Source organism: Caretta caretta, chromosome 4, assembly GCF_965140235.1.
Source record: "Caretta caretta isolate rCarCar2 chromosome 4, rCarCar1.hap1, whole genome shotgun sequence".
Taxonomy (NCBI): Eukaryota; Metazoa; Chordata; order Testudines; family Cheloniidae; genus Caretta; species Caretta caretta.
The window spans coordinates 123,035,494-123,056,792 of NC_134209.1; the positions used below are offsets into that span (position 1 = coordinate 123,035,494).

The 21,299-nt window shown below is 44.2% G+C and overlaps 1 protein-coding gene across 6 annotated transcripts in view; it reads left to right on the forward strand.

The window, feature by feature from the left end:
* Positions 1 to 21,299, forward strand: part of TAPT1 (transmembrane anterior posterior transformation 1) — a 107,242-nt gene that overhangs the window by 59,554 nt on the left and 26,389 nt on the right. For all 6 annotated transcript variants that reach the window (XM_048848808.2, XM_075128019.1, XM_048848809.2 and 3 more), the window contains 4 exons: positions 5,419 to 5,499; positions 9,368 to 9,477; positions 18,754 to 18,813; positions 20,934 to 21,002. In XM_048848808.2, coding sequence (XP_048704765.1) covers positions 5,419 to 5,499; positions 9,368 to 9,477; positions 18,754 to 18,813; positions 20,934 to 21,002 — 320 coding nt within the window. The remainder of the gene's footprint in view (positions 1 to 5,418; positions 5,500 to 9,367; positions 9,478 to 18,753; positions 18,814 to 20,933; positions 21,003 to 21,299) is intronic.

Genomic DNA, 21,299 nt, shown 5'->3' on the forward strand with positions numbered 1-21,299 from the left:
TAATTTCTAACCACACTGAGCAAATTAATTGCCATGAAACCTCAACCAATTGATCATCAGCATTAGTCCCAGCTTGATGCAAGGCCATCTCACCATCATCCTCTTATCCCCCACCATATCCTTTTGTATAGTATCTGTGTTTTCTTTAAAATATAACTAAAAAAAAAAAGTTGTAAGGTGACTTCCTCCGAGGCACTGACTGCCAGTGGATTTTGGAGCCTCCAGCATTGTCCACGCCATCTGGGCTTCATGTCCCTTTCTTTCCTTAGAACAGTTTCAGCTGGGCCAGAGTGCATTGTTGTGGCTGAAGGTTTCAGTCCCATTTTTGTACTGATGTCTGGTTCAAAGATTCTCTTTTCTTTCTTCTGTGGGTGCTTTCACATGTCCATTTGGCTGTGAGTGTGTGCTCGTCTTGGGCACAGTTATTGGAGAACTTTTTCACTCAGCAGTACCAATCAGGGTGGCTTGAGCTCTCTCTGTTGCCATACGCTGTTGTGTGCTGGTATAAGAGGGTGGAGTTGCCCCTCACCTTCCTCAGTTCCTTCTTCCCCCAGTGACAGTTGTCAGAAGGACGTGAGACTAGTTATTGTAAATGCTTCCCTCCTTTGTATATATAGCTTCTTATTGTTAGGAATTAGCTGTTAGCTTGTTTTTACTGATAGTTTTAGTCATAGGTCTTTTGGACTGTGTTTCATTTTTCCATACCAGAGCGATGCTATGCTCACCAGGGTTTAAGTCTTGCTGAAGTTGCACTAACACATGCTGGTCTGTGACCTACACCCAGCCTGTTTAAAGTGTTAGGGAGAGTCCCATATCAGTGATATGTCAAATCTGCAAGGGTTCTGAGCTCTGCTTGAAGAACAGAGCAGAAGGCTCAAGTGTCTACTCCTGAAGGCAGCATTTTGGCCCCTGTCGGACTCAGTGCACACACAGAGCACCTTGAGTACATCGTTCTCGATGCAGAGAGCATCAGAGATGCCTCTGGTCCCACTCACTGGTACTGAAGAAAAGGCTTAGACCTTCCTCAGGCTTGGTACTGGGCTTGGTCATGTCTGTGCCTAAGCCTAGTAAAGGCAGAGGCTAGGAAACATGCTGGGGAGAGTCTCTCTTGCTGGAGCAATTTTCACCTAAAAAGAAGGGATTGCTACCTCCCATGCCTGTGCCACGTCCGTCGAGGGTGTTCCCTAAAAGGTCTGAGTCAGAGCCACTGCCACTCCTATCTACCCTGGAGGCGTATGCAGCCACAAGCGACTTAGCTTCTCGGTGCCGGTATCCCTGGTGGTGCAAGAAGGTTCAGAGTTGGTACCAATGCCTGTGGCTCCTAATTCATGGTGCCATTAACTACCAAGCCTCTGTAAAGGCTGGTGCAGTCTAAGGGCAAGCCTCTGCTGGTTACCCCAATACCTCCTTCCCCAGGGCTTAGGGTACCTGTCCCTGATACTGACTGGTTCCGCCCCCCAACCCCAATGTCCGACAGTTCAGATGCTTCATCTTCAGATTCAGAGGTACATTTGTCTGTCTCTCATCCAAGACAGAGGACATACCCTCCATTAGAGACTTGGGAACCATGGGCAGTGCAGCAGTCTCAACACTGGCTTGCCCCTTCTCCTCCTAAGGGGCAATGGCCCAACCAAGGTTGGGTCGCAGCCCAGTATCAGTGGCCATTCTGGACACTGTGGGTCATTCCCCGACTCAATAGGTCTTCCTCTGCATCCTGAGTGACATGACGACATTTATTATGTGGTTCAGCACACCAGGCTGCACCTCAGAAAGCTTCTTGCATGGCTAGCATCTGTATACACCTCAAGTTGAAATCATCTGGACAAGGTGATTTGCGTGCCAACGTCCGTTTTATCATTCCTGGATTGGTGGACTCTGTGTGTGGGGGGGTTCCCCTTGTCATGGGGATCCGCTCATCTTTAGGGCGCCGCCTTCTGACCGCTCTTGTGATCAGCTCCTTCCAGGTTCTGCGTCCCCTGTGGGGGTCTTTCCACCCATCTCTGCAACTCCAGGTGCTCCTTCTTCATGACTTGGCCCTCAGGCTGGGTCACTGCATGTTTCCCCCTTCTGGGGTATCAAAGTATTTCGGGGCAAACTGTCCCAAGCAGTCCACTCTCAACTACCTGGTCTGTGCCACTTCCCCAGTGGCTGGTAGGTGAACCAGGACGCACCCTCTACTCTGGGTTCCAACTCGGGCCTTCTCATTAGCAGCCAAGGTCTGCCCTATCCTGTCCCTTGCTGCTTTTCCCGGAGCCATTCCTATCTTTCTGCATTTGCCAGCCCAAACTCCCTCTTATCAGGGAGTAACTGTAGGGTAATTGCTTCTATAGACCCAAACACACCTCCCTTTTCCCAGGGAGTGACTGCAGACTCCTTCCCTGCAGCCCCCCAGCTGCTCTCAGTTCCTGGGCTTTCTACAGGCCTCTCCTGTTCCCATCTAGCTGAGCCTCATCTGATTAATTGCTGCCCCCGGCTTCTCCTCCAGGTGAAGCCTGGGCATTTAATTGGCCTACCTAGCCACCTTAACCCCTTCAAGTCTTGTGTCAGGTAACTTTACCCCTCCCCTCCCTGCCAGCCTTCATTTTAGTTACAGATGCATCAGACCTGGGTTGGGAGGGTCCATGCAGACTCAAGGTCTCTGGGCACCTCAGGATCTAATGACTCTCAGAAATATCTGTGTGTGAAGATCTATTCAGCTTTCCTCCAACATAAAGCAAGAAAGAGCTTGCTGATTCTAACAGACAACTTTGCAGCCATGTTTTACGTAAACACACAGGGAGGGGCACACTCAAGACAGCTCTGACAGGAGGATCTTTTGCATAACCAATTCAGTTCATCATCTCAGAGTTGCTTACCTTCCAGGGAAGCAGAACACATTGGTGGGTTGACAGAGCAGGACCTTCTCCAATCACCATGGGTGGTCTCCATTTCTAGATATTGCCAAGTCCATCTTCCTGCTCTGGGGAACTTCCAAAGTAGACCTATTTGATTGAGGTCTGGTCTGCACTCCAGAGTTAGCTTGATGCAAGGCAGCTTACGTTGACCCAACTAAGGAAGCATCTACAGTTAAAATTTCACTTGACTAACATAACTGCCCCACTATCCCGATTTAATAACTCTGCTTCCATGAGCAGCGTAGTGTCAAGGTCAGTGCAGTGTCAGTGTAGATACCTCATTGCTCATGTTTGTTTCTGGCCTTCAGGAGCCATCCCACAATGTCCCACACCAACAGTACAATCAATAAAAGCACTCCTGGTGAGGATGCACACTGAAGACACAAGGAGTCAAGTGTAGACACACGCAAGCAATGTGATTACTGTGGCGGCTGTATGCCGACATAAGTTAGCTTAATTTTATAGTGTAGACATGGCCTTCGTTTCCCAGACCTGAAGAAGAGCTCTGTGTAAGCTCGAATGCTTGTTTCTCTCTCACCAGCAGAAGCTGGTCCAATAAAAGATATTACCTTACCCATCTTGTCCTTTCAACAGTTGTGGCAGTTAAGAGGGAAAGATAATAAGAGAAGGCACCTTGAACAGAGGAAGAACCCAGGCAGAGAGAGAGAAAGTGGGACAGTTTCCACCTGCAAGAACAACAAAAATAGCAGATCTATAGGATCACCCCCTACCTCTTCTCCTGTGTCCCCATATACTGGGTATGGGGAGCCATCACATATTGAACAGAGTTTGGGACGGGGCAGGGGGGGCATGGCCACTTCAGGTTTCATTGAGGATCCATACTTTAGAATGCTTCCTCAAATTTTGGAATTTTTCCCTTCACAGTTTTCATATATTTTTGTAATATCAATGGTGGAGTCTTGGGTGCAGTTTTTTGCAATGTTGCATTTTTATGAAACATTACATATTGATCTATTGTTCCTACGCAACATACGAGACAGAGAGTGAAGGATTTCATAATTTTTTTGTTCAGTAGAAGAGAGAGTATTTATTTAATGGTCGCTTGAAAACTGCATGATCATTTTTGTAGTGCTGATAATTGTCATATCAAATGTAAACCAAAGTACATCAGAATGCACATGAAATCTAGTGGTGCCTGGTTATCCCTAAGCTTTCTTGTAGAATTATCCTTGGAAAAACTTACACCATTTAGATTCTGGTCCTGCTATAATACCTAGTATATTGAACTGTACGTAAAAAGTATGCTTTTTACCTGGTCTTACCTGGAATGGTATCTTCAGTCAAGCAATTTTGAAATTAGGCGTTTGCACCCTTCATTATTTCTGTGGGTCAAGCTCATTGTACACACCAACAGCATTCCTCCCATTTCCCCACAAGCCCCCTCCCTTCCCTCTCTATTTCAGGGACTCGCTACAACCCCTTCCAACTCTCTCCTGTGAAAGGGAATCTGTGTCCTCCAGTAGCCCCATGCCAGGGGCTCTGTGTAGCTCCACTTCCCTCTGTCCCCAATTCTTCCCCCATAGCAGAGGCTCTGTGTGTGTCCCCATGTCCCCCATGCCAGGAGTTCTGTGTGCATTCCCTTCCACCACACCTCTCCATTTCCCCCCTTCTACCTCACCTTCCTGATTTCTCTCTCTCCTTCAGGGCGTGAGTATTTTGAAACGTTATTGGCAGGATAGGGAGAGCTGAAATGAGGGGTATTCAGCTGGAATGTGATAATGGCTGCCATCAACCAGGTGTTCGATCTGCGGACCATGTCAGAGGCAGTTAAAGCTGCTCTCTGCTAACCAGATGTGTGCCAGGGTCTCCATGTCATTCATTTCCCCCTTCTATTTTTCCAATTTTTTTCCCACCAAAATCAGTAGGGTTCTACCCACTGATGCTTAGAAAAATTCACTGAAGTGTTGGAATTGATTGGATGCATTGTTCCAAAGTTATTGTGTTACATCCAAAGCTGAGTAGAAAACCTCATAAACTTGGCCTTATCATACTATGTTTATAGATGCTGCATATAATGACTATATACTGACTATTAGCTGTTGCCATAGGCAGGTTATCAAAGTGAAGGACACAGGATCTGATCCGGCATGGCAAATGATTCTATATCAAGCTTTGACTGCCTTTGTGGCACTATCTTTTACCTTAATGAGACCAGAACTGACAGCTTCCTCCAACTTGCTTTTAATGCTGCTTCGGGATAGACTTCTAGAGATCTTCTAAATATGGTGCAATCAATTCACTTAAGGCCATTCAGTAGCACTGGAGCACCGAGTCCATATCACCCCTTTGATATGTCTGATCTCAGCCTACTAGAGGAAGCAGGAGTTTGAGTTGCAAATTACTTGAAGTGACAAACTGTGTTTTGTCCTTCTGAATATGATTGAGCAATTTCGGGCAAATATTGTCTCTTACTGTGTGTTCAATGCCTAGTACAATGGCACTACTATAATACATATAAATAACTATTTTATTTGGAGTTGACAATTGATTTTTTTTCCCCCAGATATAAAGGAGAGATTCACCAACTATGTGCTGTTGTTGATAGTATGTCTAAGAAATATGGAACAGTTCTCATGGAATCCAGGTAATTACGCTTTTGAAAAACATGTAATTTTTAAATTATACACTTGTTAGTATGTAATTACAATACTACAGGTACACATGTAAGACCATCATACATACCCCTTTGCTCAACACAGCAATCTGAAAGTCAAAAAGCAAGCAGGTTTCAGAGGAACAGCCGTGTTAGTCTGTATTTGCAAAAAGAAAAGGAGTACTTGTGGCACCTTAGAGACTAACCAATTTATTTGAGCATGAGCTTTCGTGAGCTACAGCTCACTTCATCAGATGTATACCGTGGAAACTGCAGCAGACTTTATATACACACAGAGAATATGAAACAATACCTCCTCCCACCCCACTGTCCTGCTGGTAATAGCTTATCTAAAGTGATCAACAGGTGGGCCATTTCCAGCACAAATCCAGGTTTTCTCACCCTCCACCCCTCCACACACATTCACTCTCCTGCTGGTGCTAGCCCATCCAAAGTGACAACTCTTTACATAATCAAGTCGGGCTATTTCCTGCATAGATCCAGGTTTTCTCACATCCCCCCCACCCCCATACACACACAAACTCACTCTCCTGCTGGTAATAGTTCATCTAAACTGACCACTCTCCAAGTTTAAATCCAAGTTAAACCAGAACATCGGGGGGGGGGGGGTAAGGAAAAAACAAGAGGAAACAGGCTACCTTGCATAATGACTTAGCCACTCCCAGTCTCTATTTAAGCCTAAATTAATAGTATCCAATTTGCAAATGAATTCCAATTCAGCAGTTTCTCGCTGGAGTCTGGATTTGAAGTTTTTTTGTTTTGAGATAGCGACCTTCATGTCTGTGATTGCGTGACCAGAGAGATTGAAGTGTTCTCCGACTGGTTTATGAATGTTATAATTCTTGACATCTGATTTGTGTCCATTTATTCTTTTACGTAGAGACTGTCCAGTTTGACCAATGTACATGGCAGAGGGGCATTGCTGGCACATGATGGCATATATCACATTGGTGGATGTGCAGGTGAACGAGCCTCTGATAGTGTGGCTGATGTTATTAGGCCCTGTGATGGTGTCCCCTGAATAGATATGTGGGCACAATTGGCAACGGGCTTTGTTGCAAGGCTAAGTTCCTGGGTTAGTGGTTCTGTTGTGTGGTATGTGGTTGTTGGTGAGTATTTGCTTCAGGTTGCGGGGCTGTCTGTAGGCAAGGACTGGCCTGTCTCCCAAGACTTGTGAGAGTGTTGGGTCATCCTTTAGGATAGGTTGTAGATCCTTAATAATGCGTTGGAGGGGTTTTAGTTGGGGGCTGAAGGTGACCGCTAGTGGCGTTCTGTTATTTTCTTTGTTAGGCCTGTCCTGTAGTAGGTAACTTCTGGGAACTCTTCTGGCTCTATCAATCTGTTTCTTTATTTCTGCAGGGGGGTATTGTAGTTGTAAGAAAGCTTGACAGAGATCTTGTAGGTGTTTGTCTCTGTCTGAGGGGTTGGATCAAATGCGGTTGTATCGCAGAGCTTGGCTGTAGACGATGGATCGTGTGGTGTGGTCAGGGTGAAAGCTGGAGGCATGCAGGTAGGAATAGCGGTCAGTAGGTTTCCGGTATAGGGTGGTGTTTATGTGGCCATTGTTTATTAGCACTGTAGTGTCCAGGAAGTGGATCTCTTGTGTGGACTGGACCAGGCTGAGGTTGGTGGTGGGATGGAAATTGTTGAAATCATGGTGGAATTCCTCAAGGGCTTCAGCCAAGCTCTGCGATACAACTGCATTTGCTCCAACCCCTCAGACAGATACAAACACCTACAAGATCTCTGTCAAGCTTTCTTACAACTGCAATACCCACCTGCAGAAGTAAAGAAACAGATTGATAGAGCCAGAAGAGTTCCCAGAAGTTACCTACTACAGGACAGGCCTAACAAAGAAAATAACAGAACGCCACTAGCGGTCACCTTCAGCCCCCAACTAAAACCGCTCCAACGCATTATTAAGGATCTACAACCTATCCTAAAGGATGACCCAACACTCTCACAAGTCTTGGGAGACAGGCCAGTCCTTGCCTACAGACAGCCCCGCAACCTGAAGCAAATACTCACCAACAACCACATACCACACAACAGAACCACTAACCCAGGAACTTATCCTTGCAACAAAGCCCGTTGCCAATTGTGCCCACATATCTATTCAGGGGACACCATCACAGGGCCTAATAACATCAGCCACACTATCAGAGGCTCGTTCACCTGCACATCCACCAATGTGATATATGCCATCATGTGCCAGCAATGCCCCTCTGCCATGTACATTGGTCAAACGGGACAGTCTCTACGTAAAAGAATAAATGGACACAAATCAGATGTCAAGAATTATAACATTCATAAACCAGTCGGAGAACACTTCAATCTCTCTGGTCACGCAATCACAGACATGAAGGTCGCTATCTTAAAACAAAAAAACTTCAAATCCAGACTCCAGCGAGAAACTGCTGAATTGGAATTCATTTGCAAATTGGATACTATTAATTTAGGCTTAAATAGAGACTGGGAGTGGCTAAGTCATTATGCAAGGTAGCCTGTTTCCTCTTGTTTTTTCCTACCCCCCCCCCCCCCCCGATGTTCTGGTTTAACTTGGATTTAAACTTGGAGAGTGGTCAGTTTAGATGAACTATTACCAGCAGGAGAGTGAGTTTGTGTGTGTATGGGGGTGGGGGGGATGTGAGAAAACCTGGATCTATGCAGGAAATAGCCCGACTTGATTATGTAAAGAGTTGTCACTTTGGATGGGCTAGCACCAGCAGGAGAGTGAATTTGTGTGGAGGGGTGGAGGGTGAGAAAACCTGGATTTGTGCTGGAAATGGCCCACCTGTTGATCACTTTAGATAAGCTATTACCAGCAGGACAGTGGGGTGGGAGGAGGTATTGTTTCATATTCTCTGTGTGTATATAAAGTCTGCTGCAGTTTCCACGGTATACATCTGATGAAGTGAGCTGTAGCTCACGAAAGCTCATGCTCAAATAAATTGGTTAGTCTCTAAGGTGCCACAAGTACTCCTTTTCTTTTTTTAAAAAGCAAGTAGTACTCTTAAAATCAAAGACTCCTATGACCTCAGATCACAAGACCTGAATAATCTGTAAACTATTTCTAGTTTTCTGTGGATTGTGATTCCATTGATTTCAATGGAAGCATATTCCCTTGCACTGTAAATAAACATTGATGTGTTTTGCTAAGTTTTGAGTTATATTTTTTATATTTTTGAATCTACTAGTAAGAAGTCCTGTTAGTGTAGTTATTTTCTTATGCTGGCAAGAAAGGAACCGAGTGTAAGTCTGAAAACAAGTTTCCATCTTGATTTTAATATTAGTTAAACTGTGTTATTTTTTTAAACACTTAATTCATATAAACATTGGTGTTTGTTCTAACGTAGCAGGTTGGAAATGTATTTAGTGTTATAGGGCCTGATTCTGTGCCTTTTTCTGTAAGACAAAAGGTGTTTTTTAACACACTTTGGCCAATGGATTTACCTTAACCAGATAACATGTTAAACTGTGACTGCTTTGTCTACACTAAGGTTTTAACACATGATAGCTAGCGCATGTTAAAAAACATACCTTTTGTCCTCGTGAAGATAAGGCCTTACAATGCAGGGTCTAGCACAACAGAGTCTGATCCTCCTTAGGGCCGTTGGATGCTATGCTAATACGAACAATTCTCCAGAGTAGATACTGTGGTGGGAATTCATCTCTGCAAGGCACCCATTCATTTCTGAGATATAAATATAGATATAGATATAATGCTTTGTACCTTTGAAAGTTTGACTGCTGTGTTAAGCAATAATTGCAAGTTTTCTTTACTTATGGGATCAACTTGTACAGTATAATTGATTTTTAATTTTTTCCTAACCTTCAGATCACCTTTGGGTGTTGTTTCCAGATGTTTGCATGGTCATTGCATCAGAAATTGCAGTGGATATTGTGAAACATGCATTTATAACAAAATTCAATGACATTACAGCAGATGTAGGTATACTATTGGACTTCTAAGCATGTTCTAGTTGTGATTTACTGTGTTTTTTAAGACAGCTATAAGATGTAGAATAAGATTGAGTCTAATGCAGAAAATGTTGTGGATTTCTTTTCTATTAAAGAGTTAGAAAAGCCATTTCATAAAGCTCCAGTAATTATTTTCTTATTAACAGTGCACTTCTGAGGATGAATTTAATGTGCCTGAAACACCTCTGCTTCTAAATTCATAGTTTCAGATCCATAAATTAAACTTGAGACTATTGTGTAACAGCCACAATTCACATAATTTGCAGATCATTTTTGAGGCAGTTGCTAGGTCAAGAAAACATAAAGGTAATGTTTATATTTTACTTTAGTCACCCAGAACGTGTACGTTTTTCTAAACAAAATGGATTTTGAAATACAATTCATGTTTTAGAAAAATCCGTTTCTCTGTGAGACGATTGAATTATTCTGTTTCAGTGTATTTTTAAAGATGGAAACTGAGATAAAAAATATTTTTGTTTTCTCTTCTGTCCCTGCAGCACTGAATATAAAGTAGGTTAGTGTTGGTTTCCCATTCCTGTAATTTCTTGGGGCATATATAGTATGTAGGCCTTCTTTAATGTACTAGATTAAATTGTTTTATGTTGTATGCTAACATGACATATAGACACTACACATGCTATATTTGTCTTCGGCCTGGTCTGCACTAGAAAATTGTCTGCTTAAATACGTTGCTCAACTTTGTGAAAAATCCACACCTTTGCGTGGTGTATTTAAGCCAATCTAACCTGTAGTGTAGACAGTGCTTGGTCGACAAAAGAATTATTCTTTTTCGAGGAGTGACCCTGTGGGTGCTCCACTTTAGGTGTCTTGACGCCCTGCTCTTGTAATCGGAGATCTGTGGTAGCAGTACCCAGTTGGGCCAGACATGCGCCGTAGCCGTCTCACGCCGCTCCCAGAAGTTACGTAGCAGTGCGCAGGCAACCGTGCCCCAGTTTCTTCCCTACTGCCTTTGGCTTGCGTCAGAGTGATCAGCAGCACCATCTCTTACTTCAGAAAAAATTTACAGTAGATAATTCATTGTGGCAGTGTTAGCTTAGTTGTAGTTAGCTTCCCTATCCCCTTGCCCTACTCTGATTTCTTTAATTTTATCAACAAATTTTTTTTTCCCCTCTACCCTCCCTATCCGCCTCTCTCTCCAGCAGGCCTCTACAGCCTTAGCTTCAAACAGAGTTTACCCCTGTTTTTCTCTGAGACCGACTCTCTCAGGCATGCCAGGCTCAGCTGGTTTGAAACGCTGCTTGACTTGCAGACTCTCCATACTGGTCTCTGACGGCCATGCTCAGTGTGTCCGCTGCCTCGGCAAGACACACATTGCTCAAAAGTGCCCACACTGCAGAAAGCTGGTAGCCAAGACAAGAAAAGCCAGAGATCTCCAGCTGAAGCTCCTCATGATGGAGAAATTCCTCAGGCCAGCCTCCAACCCTGAATCCAGGTCACCCCCTGGCCAACAGTCGCCAGCCAACAGTCGCCAGCGGCAGCCTCTGACAGGAGCTCTGCTCCAACAGCAGCTGCCAAGGAGCCTGCTCCTAGAAAGGCTACAAAAAAGTGGTCGCAGACCAAGAGTTGCCCAAAAGAAAACGATCTCCAACTGAAAAATCTGCCCCAGTACCGACAGCACTGAGAGCGCCGGACCACGCAGCACTGGGAATATCTGGCATCGAGAGTTCCCCACAAGCTAAAGACACTACGTGGGCAAGCTCTAATGGAGGTTCACACGCTAAAGTGAAACCTTCCAACTCTGCATCCACAGAGATCTCTGCCCAAGCGGTACAGTGGCGCCACCTGCTGTACCTGTGCTGCACAGCTATAAATCCTCGGCACTGGCAGTTTCAAATCATGCTCCTGGGCCGTTCACCATGCCATCTACGGCACCGAACCTCACGGTACCACAGCAATTCCTGAGGCATGCGGACCTGATAGTGGCCTCAATGCCTGAATATCTTATACCATCCAGATCAGTACCAATCCAGCTGACTACTCCCTGCAGATCAGGCCTTCCTATCTCCACTGATGAGGAAGAAGAGGATGATGCAGTATTATACACTCCTCGCCGCTCCTCACCCAAGCCAGGACCATCTCATCCCCCACTACATGTGGATATATGAGGATGATATAGTCACCCATGGGCACTGCCCCCCATACCATTCCCACCTAACTGGTCATACTGGAATCCATGGGCAACCAAAACTGTAGGCCCCCTAGCCCGCCTAGGTCCAGAATAGCCCGGTCCCCTTCACCAGCTGTCCCGGCACCCTCAGAAACACAGGAGGAAGACCCGAGGAACCTGAGGACATAGCCTCACATGACACTTCACTGCCTGCTTACCTCTCATCATAGTCACCAGATGAAACCAAATGCCACCACCCCCTACTATGGGGGATGATTTCAAATCTTTTCAGGACCTCTTCAAAAGGGTTGCTTAATCCCTACACATTCTGTTGGCACAGCTACCAGAAGCCCAACATAAGCTCATGGACATACTCCAGGCATCCCCATTGGCAAAGAGAGCCTTGCCGATAAATGATGCTATTATGGAGCCTGTGAAAATCATCTGGCAGACTCCCGCTCCTGCACCACCTCATGTAAGAGATCTGACAAAAAATATGTGCCAACAAAAGGAGCTGAATTTTTATTTACACACCCCACTCCAAACTCCTTAGTAGTGAAGGCAGTCAATCAAAAGGGGAAACAACACCAGTCCCGAACGACCCAATACAATCAGGAATGGAAAAGACTAGACCTTTTTGGGTGGAAAGCCTATTCATCAGCTACACTTCGGTTCTGCATAGCTAACTATGTGGCCCTGCTGGCTAAATATACACACAATCTGTTCTCCAAAATGTCAGAATTCAATTGAAAATTTGCCAGATGACAAAAAAAGAAAAATATAAGGTAAACATTTCCAAGGGGTGTCTCATCACCAGGATAGCCCTACAGGACTCCCTTAACCCTGCAGACACGGCAGCATGATCCATCGCCACATCCGTGATCATGTGCCGTGCATCCTGGCTCCATCTTTCTGGATTCCCAAGGAAGGTCCAGGCACCTTAAGTTGAAGACTTACCCTTCGAGGGTCAAAAACTATTAGCTGACAAAACTGATGTGTCCTTACAGACCTTAAAGGACTCCAGGGCAACCTTAAAAACCCTGGGCACCTACGTACCTGCGAACAAAAATAAGGCAGGTTTTACAACCAGAGATTCCGGGCTACCCCATACACTCAGCCACAAAGACAGCATAGACGTTGGCAGAACCAAGATCAGCCTTCGGCGTCTCAACCATCCACCTCTAGACAGTCATTTTGAAGGTGTGGTTGAGGGCTTGAGATCTTGGGACTCCGGAATCAGAAACAGTCCCCCATCCATTCAGAGACCTCCTGTCACCATACTACCCAGTCTGGAACACCATCACAACAAACAAACGGGTTTTAGAGATTATCCAGAAGGGCTACTCCATCCCCTTTACTTCTATCCCACCTACCCACCCCCCTTCCCTGTCCCTCTTCAGGGACCCCTCTTACGAGCACCTGTTACAACAGGAAATAAACCACCTCATACAATTAGGTGCCATGGAACCCATACCAGTGCAACACAAAGGGAGAGGTTTTTATACACATTATTTTCAAACTCGGAAAAAGACTGGTGGGTGGAGACCCATCCTGGATTTACGAAAACTCAACAAATTTGTGAGAACAGACGTTTCAAAATGTTGGCTCTAACCACAATAATTCCGGCATTAGAAAAGGGAGATTGGCTCTTGGCCCTTAACCTTCACAACACTTATTTTCATATTTCAATCCGCCCGTCACACAGAAGATTCCTGAGATTCACCCAAGGGAAACAGCATTTCCAATACAGAGTACTACCCTTCAGCCTTTCCACTGCCCCAAGGGTTTTTTCCCAATATTCTTGCTGTCATTGCAGTTCACCTCCGCAGACAAGGAGTGATGATATTTCCATACTTAGACGATTGCCTTATAAGGGCACCAAAGCAGCAAGAAGCAATGAACGCCACACAGAGCATGATAACCCTGTTCATAGACCTAGGGTTGCAAATAAATGTACAAAAGTCCACGCTGGTTCCTGTCCAAAAGTAAGAATTCATAGGAGCCTACCTTGATTGTCTCACAGCAACAGCAATGTTACCCCAACAACGCTTCCTCACTCTAGTCAACCTAATTTCAATGATGATGGACAGCCCACAAACATCTGCCAGAACATGCTTATAATTTGGGGCATATGTCAGCAACAGTGTTGTTGTAAAACATGCCAGACTCCACATGAGATGTTTCCAGGCCTGGCTTCGAACAGTATATATACCATACAGATACGCTCTCAATAGATGCCTCACAATGCCATGCAGAGTAAAAGACTCATTAACATGGCGGATATAACCAAAGAACGTCTGCTCAGGGAGTCCCTTTCCAACAAAGAACTCCAACCATTTCAGTCATGACAGATGCTTTCCTAATAGGTTGCGGGCACATCTACTCAACAATACAATCCAAGGCAGCTGGTCTCCAGCGGCGTCCAACCTGCACATAAACTTACTGGAGCTAAGGGCAGTCTGAAATGCATGCTTTCTTTCTCCCTCTAATCAAGAACAATGCCATCAAGATCCTCATGGACAATATAGCATGCATGTTTGATGTAAACCGCCAAGGGGGAGCACAGTCATACTCCGTGTACAGAAGCAATACACCTTTGGAACTGGTGCATCACCAACAACATAGAGATATTGGCATCCTATCTGCCAGGATGTCAGAATACAACAGTGGATCTACTAAGCAGGGATTTTTCACAAACCCACGAGTGGGAGATGGATCCCCGAATTCTCAAATCCATATTCAAACTATGGGTGTTCCCCACCATATCTCGATTTGCAGCAGCTTAGAATGCCAAATTCCCAAAATATTGTTCCAGAGCAGGATTGGGACTCTACTGCCTAGACAACGCTCTCCTCATAAAGTGGGAGGTGCCACGGATATATGCATTTCCTCCAACTGTACTTCTAAGCCGAGTCATTCACACGATCAGGCAGGGCGAGTCCAGGGTCATTCTCATTGCACCCACATGGCCCAGACAAACATGGTTGCCATAGCTGCATCAGATGACAGTGAAACCACCTCAAACCTTTCCCTTAGTACCTCACCACCAATCACAAGATGCGGGACACATCTGTCACCCCAACCTCGCAGTACTCCACCCCAAGTGCTGGTTACTCCATGGCTGACTGGGTTCGAGAAAGCCTGTTCTGAGGAAGTAAAACATATATTACTGAACAGTCGGAGGCTTCAATACAAGAAAAACATATATCCATAAGTGGAAACGATTCTGCACATGGTGCCAAGACAAACAGCTCTTACCACAGTTGTCCCCCCTACCGAGGATTCTCAACTATATACTAGGACTTAAAAAGTCAGGGCTATTCATAAGCTCTATCAGAGTACACTTAGCTGTTATTACCTCCTTCCATAATAAGATGGATGCGGTCACTATATTTGCTCACCTGATGATTAAATGCTTCCTTAAAGGCATTGAAAACACTTACCGCACACTAAGAAACCCAAACCCATGTGGGACCTCAACCTTGTTCTACGTGGACTCATGGGAAAACCGTTTGAACCCCTTCCAACTTGCTCTTTATTGCACTTATCCATGAAGGTGGCTTTCCTCATTGCCATCACATACACAAGACGGGAAGGAGAATTAGGTGCCTTAATGGTACACCCACCTTATACAACATTCTTTTAATATAAAGTAATCCTAGGACCACTAAAGTGGAGCACCCACAGGAACACTCCTCGAAGTGGAGGAGGTTACTCACCTTGTGCAATAACTGATGTTCTTCGAGATGGTTGTTCCTGTGGGTGCTCCGCTACCCTTTCTCCTCCCCTCTACTTCGGCGTTTTAGGCTGATTCTCTGAGGTAGAGAAGGAACAGGGGGATGGTTTGCTGCACACCACTGTGTAACCGCTCAGACCAGCGTGAGTCGGCTACGGCAAGTGTGCGGCTCAACCAGGCACTGTTACCTCAAATCTCTGATTACAAGTGCAAGGTGTTAAGACACCTAAAGTGGAGCACCCACAGGGACAACCATCTTGAAGTACCTCTGTTACTGCACAAGGTGAGTAACCTTCTCTTCTGTCCACCTAGCCTACTGCCTCTTGGGGAGGTGGATTCCCTATTCTCCCGAGAGAACCCTTCCCGTCAGTGTAGGTAGTGTCTACACTGAAGCACTACAGCAGCACCTCTGCAGCAGTGCAGTTGGTTGCTGTATCATTTAAAGTGTAGACAAGCACTTAAAAACTGACATGTGGACTCAAATGCTCTTTGTAAATTTGAGAGAAGATGTATTAGCATTTTCTTCTCACTGTCTAAATCCCCTTTTCAGGAAACGAGGTCAAAACTTGGAAGTGCTATTACTTTCAGCATCTTCCTAAAGTAACTACAGTAGTAGTGTAGAAACAAGTTTAATAGATGCACTTAATAAGCTCCCTTATGCCAGAGGCATTTATGCATGCCCTACTTTCACATAAAGAGTACAGAAAACAGGAATAATGAAATGCTAGCCAGAAATACATGTTTCAGTATGCTGAATCAGTTATAGACTGTCCTGCAAGGTTTATTATTTAATACACTCCTTTACCATATTACATGTAGATTCTAAAGATTTATAGCCATTGCGCCTAATTTTCAGAAGTGCTGAGCACATGCAGTGCTAATTGAAGTTTACTGGAGAAGCAGGCGGTCAGCCCCTTTATCCTTAAAATAGCTACATTTTCCTTAGTATCTGAAAATATTGTCTAAGTAGCTTTTCTGTTTTCCTTCCCAGCTGCCTAATATAACATTTTATGGGATCACTAAGTCAGCATATGATTACAAGTCAGTTATTTGTTTCACTTGAGTCTAATGCTTTCATGCAGCTTCTAATTTAAACTATTAACTAAATGTAAAAATCATAGTACCTTCAAACTACAGTACATCCTTTTTACTTTGTGCTATTGGTCTTAACTCAAAAAGATCTGCAATTTAAATGAACAATATTAAGACCATAGAGATTGTCTTATATTACTTTGTGATGCTGCTAATCATTTACAAGAATTTATTAGGTAACCAATACCTGACATTTTACATAGTGTCTTTCATAAAGAGACCCCCAAAACTGGGTGCATATTGTGACAGGATCGGGCCAGATGGATATAGGAGAGTAATAGAAGGCAGATATATTAGCCCCAGGCTAAGTAGATCTCTTTTCCCTGGGTAAGGTAACAGGGAAGGTTCCAGAACAATCAGGAACCTTCTGGAGACCATTAAGACCATTAAGCTGCTAGAATCAATTAAGGCAGGCTAATCAGGGCACCTGGGTTTTAAAAAAGGAGCTCACTTCAGTTTGTGGTGTGCATGTGAGGAGCTGTGAGCAAGAGGCACTAGGAGCTGAGAGCGAGAACACGGACTGTTGGAGGACTGAGGAGTACAAGCATTATCAGACACCAGAAGGAAGGTCCTATGATGAGGATAAAGAAGGTGTTGGGAGGAGGCCATGGGGAAGTAGCCCAGGGAGTTGTAGCTGTTGCACAGCTGTTCCAGGAGGCACTCTAGACAGCTGCATTCCACAGGACCCTGGGCTGGAACCCGGAGTAGAGGGCAGGCCCGGGTTCCCCCCAAATCCTCCCAACTCCTGGTCAGACACAGGAGTCATCGACCTGGACTGTGAATTCAGAAAAATGGCCAAGCTGAGGGCTGCCGTGAAGCTCCAAGGTGAGCAAATCCGCCAATAAGTGCAAGACCCACCAAGGTAGAGCAGGAACTTTGTCACAATATATATGCACAAAAATAATTCCATCACTGAAATGCAGTCACCACAAGGTGCAAGGCACGATCGTTAAGCAGGATGCAGCAATGCATCACAACACCTAACGCAAGAAAATGAAGTATATAATTGACATTGTTGAGGACGTTTGGATAGGCAGAATGGCTGGATGCACAAAAGGAGTTAGATGCATAAGTCCCAGTTTCAGGACCTCTGTAATGTACAAAACTCCCACTGAACCCTGTAGGTGCCTTAAGTTAACTGGCACCTAAATTTTTGCTGTAAAAGTTCACTATATATCTATGTTTCTGCCTCTGAACTTGGACACTGCAGCCCCAGTCTGGGTGTCTGGACATTTTTCTCTCACCTAAGCCCCAGAGTGATTCACAAGCCAGGAGAAGATAGGCATTTGGGGCCCAATCTAGTGGGTGCCTTCTTAGCTCGCCTGCTGGACTAGCCTCTGAGGTGAGTTAACACAAAATAGACCAGGATGGGGAATAGGAGAAGAGGAAAACCTCCCTCATAACTTTTGACCCAGTGGTTAGGGTAGTCACCTGGCATGTGGGGGATCCCTGGTGTAAGTACCCCCCCTCCACCTGGGGAGGGAAGGGATTTAAACAGAGATCTGCCACCTCTCAGGGGAGTACTCTACCATTGGATTATAGGATATTCTGATGTGGGGGGGCTCCCTCAGTCTCTCTTGTTGAAGCTGTTCCACTATGAATATATATATATATTTTAAAAATGCATCAGTTCAGGGGGCTAGATTCCAGATCTTCCACATCCTGAGTGAGTGCTCTAAGCCCCAACCTATAGAGTCCTTTTCATGCTTGTTTTCCCTGTCTGTTTCTCTGTGGCCCAAAAGAGACACTAATTATTTATCCAGAACGCAACAGATCTCTGTCCTGCTGAACTTAGCTCCCTTTTTGCATCCAAGCCAATATAACTTCCTATTTGGAATTTGGCGAGAACATGCAGTTCCTCATTCCTAAATCCTCTTCCAGATATCCCACTTAGGTTTTAGTAGCCACATTAATCATCCTCACAAAATATATGTGGCCAGTTGGCTTAACACAGTTAATACTGTACTGGTGAATCTAAAATCCAAAAGTAAATGTATATACTGTAAGTGTGCATTTTAATTCTGTAATCTGATTGTATCATGAAAAGTTGTATATTTTAGAAAATTGGCTTCTGTTTGCTCATGTATATACGATAGTTGTCCTTAATTATACAGCAGTATGTACCTCCATGAAAGAGCAAGATTGAGTGCTTCAGTTCCTGCACAAGCCTTATAAAACTCTTTTTTTTTTCTGATAAATATTTTATCAATGAAATTCTGTTGCTGCTGTAAATTGTGATCTCATGTAAATTAATCACACATCCAATGTGCTGGATTTTTTTTTCCAGGTCTACAGTGAGTACAGAGCCAGCCTGGCATTTGACCTTGTTAGCAGTCGACAGAAAAATGTAAGTGTGAAAATAAAAAGGGCATGTTTTTATTAACTGATGTCATTGTTTTCAGTACAGCAAATGTCAGTGCCAACAGATATTCAGAAAATATTCTCTTCTATAATACTGAAATTATATCCTGCTATTGTGCATGTACAAAATGAAATTAATATTGCACCATGATCTAGTCACACAACTTCTGTTCAGTTCTTCAAGTTTCTTGCAGTAAATTGCCTTTGATTTTTAAGAGCAAACTATGCTAGCACAGGTTCATTGATAAAGTCACAACAAAAGCCTTATTATAGTTACCCTAATTGCAATTTTAATGACTATATATACTCGATCATAAGCCGGTTCGTTTATAAGCCGAACCCCCCAAGATGGATAAGTAAAAATGGAAAATTTGTATGACCCATTCATAAGCCGATGCTACAATTCAGGGGTCAGCAAACTTTGGCTCCCAGGCCGTCAGGATAAGCTGCTGGCAGGCCGAGACAGTTTGTTTACCTCGAGCGTCCGAGGTAAATCTAAGTAAACTAAGTGTCCCTGCCCGCCAGCTGCTTACCCTGACAGACCGGGACAGCAACTGTTGGGGAAATTTTGGGGAGGGGAGAAGCTGGGGGTCAGGGGAGTAACCCCTGTGACCACCCCCGACATGACCCCACCCCTAGCCTGGGAGCCCCCCAATCTCCCCATCCCATCCCATCCCTTTCCACCTTAGCTGGTGTGGGCCAAGGGAAGATGTCTTGCCATGGCCGCAGCCTGCTCCGACGGCACAGCCGCAGCGTGATCTGGCAGGCAGGGCCAGGAGACGTGGCCGCAGCCTGCCAGCTCTGGAGCTGCAGCTGCTTTGGAGGCGTGGCCAGAAGGGGAGTGACTCTGGCCCTGCCTCTTCCCTTCTGGCTCTGCTGACTGTGCTGCCTCTCCTCGCCCCCTCTTTTGGGGGGAGGGGCTGTGTCACACCTCTCCTTCTCTATACCCGTTCATAAGCCGACCCCCTTCTCTGATGCTTCCCGTTTTTACTAAAAAAATTTCGCTTATGAATGAGTATATACGGTGTGTGATATGTTTTGAAGTAAACTGGCTAAACAAGCTTAACAGGGTTTTCCTGAAGTAATTTTGAACTACCTGCAGCCTTTCATAAAATAGATCTACTCTTCCTTCCCATTTAATCTTAGCATAGTTTGGTGATCTACTATAGTTCTGTACAACATTCATTGGTAATTTTCCTACTACCATATGAATTGTCTATGCAAATCCCTCATGCCATGCTTGTTACTCCTACATCATGGATCTGCAGAGGCAGTACATTCGGAGAACTGAGATTACTGGTAAGCAATCTTCCTTTATCAAGCTTATGAATGAAGAAACATAAGCTAAAATCTTTCGTACCTAGCCATGGACAAGAGGGGCTAAATTACCTGGAATACTAATGGAATCTTCATATTACTAATTTTAGGAATAAACCAGATGATTCTGAAAAGTCATATATTTTATATTTCTTTTTGTGATGATGGCTTGAGGAATATGAGTGCTTATATGATATAACTGTTCTTCAGCATCAAAGAATTTTCAGTACCACATGAGAATTCTCAGGCAAAGTAGACCACTTTTATAGTACCAATGAGAACAAAGCCTTTAATTGTTTTTTTAAAAAGGGGTAAGGGGAGGTGTTATCTTGAGCCTAATTACAGAGGAAGTTGGAATGACCATTTAAATTGCTACTATGGTGCTTTGGATAATCACTTCTTTTTTTGCAGTGTGGATTTTTGCATATTATATTTAGGGATCAAAACTGAACTGATAACAAAAATATCTCTAAGTGAAGTGGCAGTAGTGCACTTTTGAAATTCTTTGGCATGATTTGAGGTATAATTTCCTAAATGCTCTTGATTTAGAGCTCTGTGGCTAATTTTAACAGTCATGTTAGTGTTAATTGTATTCACACATAAACAGATAACTACATTTGCATATCTATGTAGATCTCTGTGAAAGCAGTCGTTTACCAGATTTAAATAGTTGCTTCTGTATCAATGTAATATATATGCTAGTAGTGATTGCTACCTTCCTAGAATGTGCACCAAGTAAAATAGGGGAGAGAGGCCACAAATTCCAATTTATTTATTTATTTATTTCAGGCATACACAGATTACAGCGATTCTGTTTCCAGGAGAATGGGTTTTATTCCTCTCCCATTGGCTGTTTTAGTAAGTCATGTATTTTCATTTTTCAGACCAAAAATCTCTCAGTGGTTAGTAAGAATTCTGCTTAGGGATAAAAGCTTAATTCAAGGTCATAGAAAAATGCTTTTTCTCTGAAGAAATTCAGTGTGAAATAGATGAGGACCCATGTCTTTGCCACCAGGAGACTGTATTATTTTTGGTGCTCTATTTTAAGGCCACATAGAATCTGATGCTGGAGTAGAATAAAGTGAATAATTATTAGATATAACTTCATGCCAGGAGCATAAATGCCCCAGGATTTATACAGGCTGCTGCTAAGTT